Source organism: Colobus angolensis, unplaced genomic scaffold, assembly GCF_000951035.1.
Source record: "Colobus angolensis palliatus isolate OR3802 unplaced genomic scaffold, Cang.pa_1.0 Scaffold279, whole genome shotgun sequence".
In the NCBI taxonomy this organism is placed as follows: domain Eukaryota; kingdom Metazoa; phylum Chordata; class Mammalia; order Primates; family Cercopithecidae; genus Colobus; species Colobus angolensis.
Window position 1 is genome coordinate 1,103,238 of NW_012116032.1, and position 6,749 is coordinate 1,109,986.

General features: G+C 41.1%; 2 protein-coding genes across 2 annotated transcripts in view; one reads left to right on the top strand and one right to left on the bottom strand.

The window, feature by feature from the left end:
* ZGRF1 (zinc finger, GRF-type containing 1) overlaps nt 1-4,909 on the bottom strand; it is a 95,590-nt gene extending 90,681 nt beyond the window's left edge. The window contains exons 1-2 of the mRNA XM_011948365.1: nt 4,867-4,909; nt 1,058-1,148 (exon numbers count right to left, since the gene is read on the bottom strand). Coding sequence (XP_011803755.1) covers nt 1,058-1,078 — 21 coding nt within the window. The 5' untranslated portion in view covers nt 1,079-1,148; nt 4,867-4,909. The remainder of the gene's footprint in view (nt 1-1,057; nt 1,149-4,866) is intronic.
* A 235-nt stretch (nt 4,910-5,144) lies between these two features.
* LARP7 (La ribonucleoprotein domain family, member 7) overlaps nt 5,145-6,749 on the top strand; it is a 20,431-nt gene continuing 18,826 nt past the window's right edge. Inside the window, exons 1-2 of the mRNA XM_011948364.1 lie at nt 5,145-5,254; nt 5,659-5,817. The gene's annotated coding sequence lies outside the window, so the exon portion shown is untranslated. The remainder of the gene's footprint in view (nt 5,255-5,658; nt 5,818-6,749) is intronic.

Here is a 6,749-nt window from a genome sequence, read left to right on the forward strand (position 1 = left end):
GAGCTTGCAGTGAGCTGAGATCTGGCCACTGCACTCCAGCCTGGGCAGCAAAGCGAGACTCTGTCTCAAAAAAAAAAAAAAAGAAAGAAATAAAAAGGGAAGGAAGGGAGAGAGAGAAGGAGAAGGGGGGAATAAGGGAAGAAATGGCAGGGGAAGGAAGAAAGGAGAGGAAAAATGCAAGGAAGAAACAAAAAAGATAAATGAGCACTGAAAGTAATTTGAGTTCTCTAGTCATCAGTGGGAAGGGAAAAAAATTATTGGATTACAGAGAACTAATAATCTGTGCAGTTCTCAAAGTTTGGTCCAGAGACTCCCGGAGGTCTCCAAGACCTTTACAGGTATCTGTGAAGTTAAAACTATTTTCATAATGCTGTCTTTTCATCCTCACTCCTTCAGGGGTGCAGAATGAAGTTTCCCAGGATTATGTATATGCAATATTGTAAGAGTCAATTGTAACCTGAATGTAGAAGAAACAAACATGAGAATCCAGTTGTCTTCCATTAAGCCAAATCATAAATACTTTTTACATTTCTGCTTTAACTTCTAGTATGAAAAACATCAATAGACGTAAGACCCCCATATACACAAGTTACTTGGGGTCAATAATTTTCTAGAGTGTTAAAGAATCCTGAGATCAAACAGTGTGAGAACCGCTGATCTACACAGAAGAGGAATGCCAGTTCTTCAAGAGAAAGAAACTGTTTCCCGGTCTCACACTTCCAAAGAATATGTTACAAAGGACTTTGTCTAATACTTGATCTTAGCCAAAAGGCTGAAAAGTGATGATTTTGTGTAATAAGTATGAATAGTAGGCAACAGATAGGGTTACCAGACAAAATACTGTGCAATATTTGGGATCCTAATGTTAAAAAAGGTATGCATTGTTTATTTGAAATTCAAATTTAACTGAGTAGTCTGTTTTTTTGTTTTTTTTTGTTTTGTTTTTGCTAAACCTGGCAACACAGCAATATGTTTGTGAAACGCCTTCAAAAGAAAGAAGGAACAAAGGGCGAAAGGAAAGGAATTTCACCAAATTGTAAAAAATGGTAAAACTTACAATAAATTCTTGGCTTTCCATTATTTCTTCTGAAGTTATAAACCAGCTGGGTCCAGAAAATAGGAAGTAGTTATTCAACTATTTATACCACCTAAAATTAAAAATGACATAAAATTTCCACCTTGATTTCTTAAAAATAACAAATAAAATTTTTCTCAATAAACTCCCGACCATAGACATGAATCACAGTTCCAAGACTACTTAACTACCAAGGGAAACAGAGGTGTAATAAAATTATCTATCACTGAGGACACAGTAAAAGTGATACCATGCTGTGAAACAAGAATTTTTTCACAAGTAAAGAAAAAACTAAGTAAAATATATAAACTAATTTGTAGTCTGCAAACATTTTTCCAGATGCATAATATGTATCAGAAAACACGAATTTGTCCTCCACATGTTTGGTTTCCTATAGCACAAATTCAATTTTTAAAGTTTTCTGAATTGCTATGGCCACCACAAGATGGCTCCCTTGTGTTTTAAATTTTTCCTTTCAACTCTTAGCATCAATATACCACAGTACCTAGGACCTATTAATTATATAGTACCTCTGCAAGGAAAAATCTTTCCAACATCCAACACTGTTGCAACAGTTACTGTAGTTATGTTATGCTATTGGATAAAACTGTTTTTGTGGGCAAATTTGGAAATCTAAAATCACTGATGGTGATCAGTGAAAAAGTAAATAGAAATGCCAAAGAAACATACTTTCTTTTTTTTTCCCTGAAGTGGTTCTAAAGATGTGACCCCTGGACCAACAGTATCATCTGGGAACTAGTAAGAAATGACCTATTAAGTCAGAAAGTCTGGGGTTGGGGGCCCAGCAGTCTGTCTTTTAAGAAGCCCTCCAAGTGATGCTGATGGACACTCAAGTTTGAGAATACAGACCTAAAAGACCTAGAAGCTGTAATTTGTGATCTGAGTTCAGTTCCTCTTTTAGACATGTAAAATATGCCACTTACATATTTATAAGTTACATATACTTATTCAGTACTTACTATGTGCCAGATACTATGCTAGGCTAAAATATTTAAATGGAAACTCTACACTCCATCTCAAAGAATTTCAGTATGGCGGGGTGATAAACAGTAAATTTAATAAAATATAGCAGGAATAAGCACAGGCGGGTCACCCAGCTTGGTGTGGATCATCAAACAAGGCTTCTTCAAGGAAGTAAAGCCTAAGCTGTAAGTTGAAATAACCATTAGTCAAGGGAAGGCCAGTGAAGGTCTTCCCAAACAAGAATTGATATGTCTGATGAGGGAACTCTAGTACAATTACGGGGTTAAGTGCAGGCCGGGCACATTGGCTCACACCTGCAATCCCAGCACTCCAGGAAGCCGAGAGAGGCGGATCACCTGAACACCTCAGGAGTTCCAGATAAGCCTGGCCAACATGGTGAAACCCCCGTTTCTACTAAAAATAGAAAAATTAGCCGGGCGTGGTGATACGTGCCTATAATCCCAGCTACTTGGGAGGCTGAGGCAGGAGAATCACTTGAACCCGGGAGGTGGAGGCTGCAGTGAGCCGAGATCATGCCACTGCACTCCAGCTTGGGCGACAAGAGCAAAGATCTGTCTCAAAAAATAATAATAATAAATGGGAGGGGGCAGTGAAGTGCGAGAAAGTGAGTGGCATCTTCCTTCAACTAATCAAGGTCATCTGGAGAAAAAGCATAGGTAAGGGGTATGCAAATGAGATACAAAGACTTGCTTCATGACACAGGTCACAGGACAGAAACCAAACCTACAGAAGGATTGCCTTTCAGAAATATAACACCTGGCCAGGCATGGTGGCTCACGCCTGTAATCCCAGCACTTTGGGAGGCCCTGGTGGGTGGACCATGACATCAGGAGCTCGAGACCAGCCTGGCCAACATGGTGAAACCCCGTCTCTACTAAAAATACAAAAATTAGCTGGGCATGGTGGTACGCGCCTGTAGTCCCAACTACTCAGGAGGCTGAGGCAGGAGAATTGCTTGAACTCGGGAGGCGGAGGTTGCTGTGAGCAGAGATCACTCCACTGCACTCCAGCCTGGATGACAGAGTGAGACTCCATCTCAAAAAAAAAAAAAAAAAAAAGAAAGAAATATAACTCTCACATCTTATCTCTCTCCCCTCTAGCGCATATAAACTGCTGATGCCTAATAATGCCAAGAAGATAAAAGAGAGATCCAGAAAACCACTCCTGGGCTGGATATGCTGTGTACATAGATGAAAATACATGGTACAGACACAGTGCTGGGCATGTGGCAGTTATTAATATCAGATCTGTTTAATAGCTACCATGTATTCAGTGCTACCATATGCTAGAGACTGTTAAATGCTTTATTTGGAGGTTTTGTTTTTGTTTGCTTTTTAACTTTTCTTTTTCTTTGATAGAGACAGGGTTTCTCTCTGTCACCTAGGCTGGAGTGCAGTGTTGCAGTCATAGCTCACTGCAGCCTCATACTCCTGGGCTCAAGCAATCCTCCCAGCCTCCCAAAGTGCTATATTATAAACTACATTATATACATTATATTATGTTAATTATACATTATAATTATTATGTAATTATAATATATAAATATATTACTGTTGTATAATATATAATTAATTATTGTGTGTAATCATATATATTATATAACTATTTATTGATTACATACTATGTATCAGGCAGGAATTGGACGAGATACTTTACATATAGTATTTATCAGTCTCATAATCCTGAAGAATAAGTATTATTACAATTTACAGATTAGGAACCCAATATTTACTAATTTAGGATTACTTATATGCTATTTCGCAATTGCAAGATAAATTCTCTATTATTTTCCTAAATTGAGATATTACTTCTGGAATGTATAGTTTAAAAAGAACTAGGAAGATGGAAACTCTTAAAGGATGGTTAAATTCGATTACAGGACAAAACCTCAAAAAAAAAGCTAACTGGATCTTTTAAAATCTACAAGAGCTCTAATACTTCTTCATTGAAAGTCAACACCCTTTCTTATCTTAGCATTAATCAGAAAAAATTATTTAAGATAACAGCATCATATATTTAAGTGAGATGCAAAGATAAAGAGTTTTTTCCAAGTGTTCATTTTTCCACGTCTACCAGCCAATTCACCTGCTGACCGACTACTAACAGGTGAAAGATTCATCTCCAAAGAAGTTTTTAAAGATCCCAGATGTTCTGTGATAATTATATACATACAAACATACACAGATATACGTACATACACACATATATATATATGCCTTGTGCTACGATATGTACAGACACAATATATATACATAAAACTCGGTGTTCTCAGTAAAGTATGAGCCATTTTTCATTTAATTACAAGATGTTTTTCCTTTTGTTTTTAGACAAGGAGGATTTTTTGAACCTAAACCTGAACCTCTAAATAGTTCAGATAACAAAGTTTTGGAATCACGAACTCAACATTGTTAAGAAACCATCCAGTCCAAATAAACAAAGGAAACCCACATCTCATTTGCCAAGATTCTAATAACCATAATCCTGAACCATAATCCTGTGTCACCAAATGACAATAAAGACTTGATCCTTTATCAGTCCTAAATACGAACAGCAAAGTCCCCTTTGGTCCTCATACGTACTCGAAATTGCAAAGCAGGGCCTGGGAAAAGCGGTGAAGAGGCAACCCTTATTACAAGCAGTCCGAGTAGCCGTTACTGCGACCACCCTAATCCTGGTTCCAAACAGCATCCTTCCCGGTTCTCTTCTTACGGAGCAGAGTCTTTCGTCCCTTCGCCCCAAATCGCTCAAGCCATTCCTAGGAAAGCCCGAGAAACACTTCACCTCACCTGTCAAATAGCAGAAAATCCACTTTCGAATTTTTCCCGCGAAAGAATGTGACGTCATTAACGCGGGACCTCACCAGATGAGGACCCAAAACTTGGCCCGCCCACCTCCGCCCAAGCCAAAAACGTCCGCTTTCAAACCGCCAATCAAATTCTTCCTTGGCTTCGAGGCTCTCAGCCAGCCGCGCTCTCCGATGCCCCGCCCTCCCGGAACCACCTCGCCTGTGACGTAGGTGGCGCGCGCACTGCCTCGGGCCCGTCTTTCTCGACCGGGACCGGCGAACGTTGTCGCTCATCCTATGACGCGAAAGTAACCAAGACTATCAGGATCGAGAGACGGAAAGGGCTGAAGGCCGCAGTACTTGACCCTGTATTTTGGGAGTTGAACGGAGTAAGTTACAAGCGGCCTGTAAGGTCGCACAGCTTGGGCGACGTCTGATTAACTCTCCGTCCTTTTTCTTGCGGTCCACTCTTATCATCTGTCGTCCTTCTTACCCCGCCTCCCGCCTGCACGCCCGTCAGTTCCTTGACCTAGTTATCTATGCGCACGCGCAAAAGTCTTCCGGCAGCACTTGTAGTTCTCGTTTTCAGAGAGTAGGGGCGCATAGGGGCCCGGCGTGGGGCGGTTTGGGGCGCGCCCTGCCTATGGCGTTGTGCTTGTGGAAGTACGGGTGCCGAGAGAAGCGGTAGTCAGTAAAGACAGTGCAGTATTTCGCAGATTGGAGCTGACTTGTGGCTGCCAGAGGATAGTGAACATTAGGATTTATATTCTAAAATTATCATCTTCTTTTGCAGGACTCTGCCATCGTCCTCAAAGAGTTAAAAATCCAGTTATGGAAGGGAACTAACAAGTGCTAGATACGGTGTGCAGAGTGCGTTAGCAAAAAACCTTAAGCGAAAACAAATGAGGAGGCAGTTAATTAGAGGACACAGGGTGGTGGAACATCCCAAAGAGTAAGATGCCGTTTAACCTGGGCCTTGAACATTTAGTAAGGAAATTTAGACGAGAAGATTCAGACAAAGCGGAAGACACAGGCCACTAGGTGTTGAGGGACTTGAATTGTAAGCAGTGACTAGAACAATGATTATAACCTGTTGTGAAACGCGTCTTTTGAAAACTTAATAAAAGTTATGGATTAGCTTCTCAGGAAAACGTGTATGTACCTATTAAAACATTTTGCGAGGCCGGGCACCGTGGCTCACGCCTGTAATCCCAGCACTTTGGGAGGCCGACACGGGCGGATCACTTGAGGTCAGGAGTTCGAGACCAGCCTGGCCAATATGACAAAACCCCGTCTTTACTAAAAACACAAAAATTAGCGGGGAGTGGTGGTGCATGCCTATAGTCCCTTAAGAGGACGGGTTGGGAGAATCTCTTGAACTCGGGAAGCGGAGATTACAGTGATCCGGGATCGCGCCACTGCACTTCAGCCTGGGTGACAGAGAGAGGCTCCGTCTCCAAACAAACATTTTGCATATAATTTCCTCAGGAAAAATTACGAAATGCTTTTAAATAGCAAACACACACAAATGACTTGGTGTCTTGTCTAACTCACTCTTCCAGGTTATCTGTCTTTCGTGGTCTTTCAACTATTTTTCAACCGTGTAACCCGCTACAACAACATGGAAATGAGTTTGTCCAGTAAAGATGCAATTAATTATTATTCTGAGCAGTATTTGTTAATATTTATTTCAACGTTCCTGATTGCCTATGTACCTGCTTTTTTTTTTTTTTTTTTTTTTGAGACGGAGTCTGGCTCTGTCGCCCAGGCTGGAGTGCAGTGGCCGGAACTCAGCTCACTGCAAGCTCCGCCTCCCGGGTTTACGCCATTCTCCTGCCTCAGCCTCCTGAGTAGCTGGGACTACAGGCGCCCGCCACCTCGCCC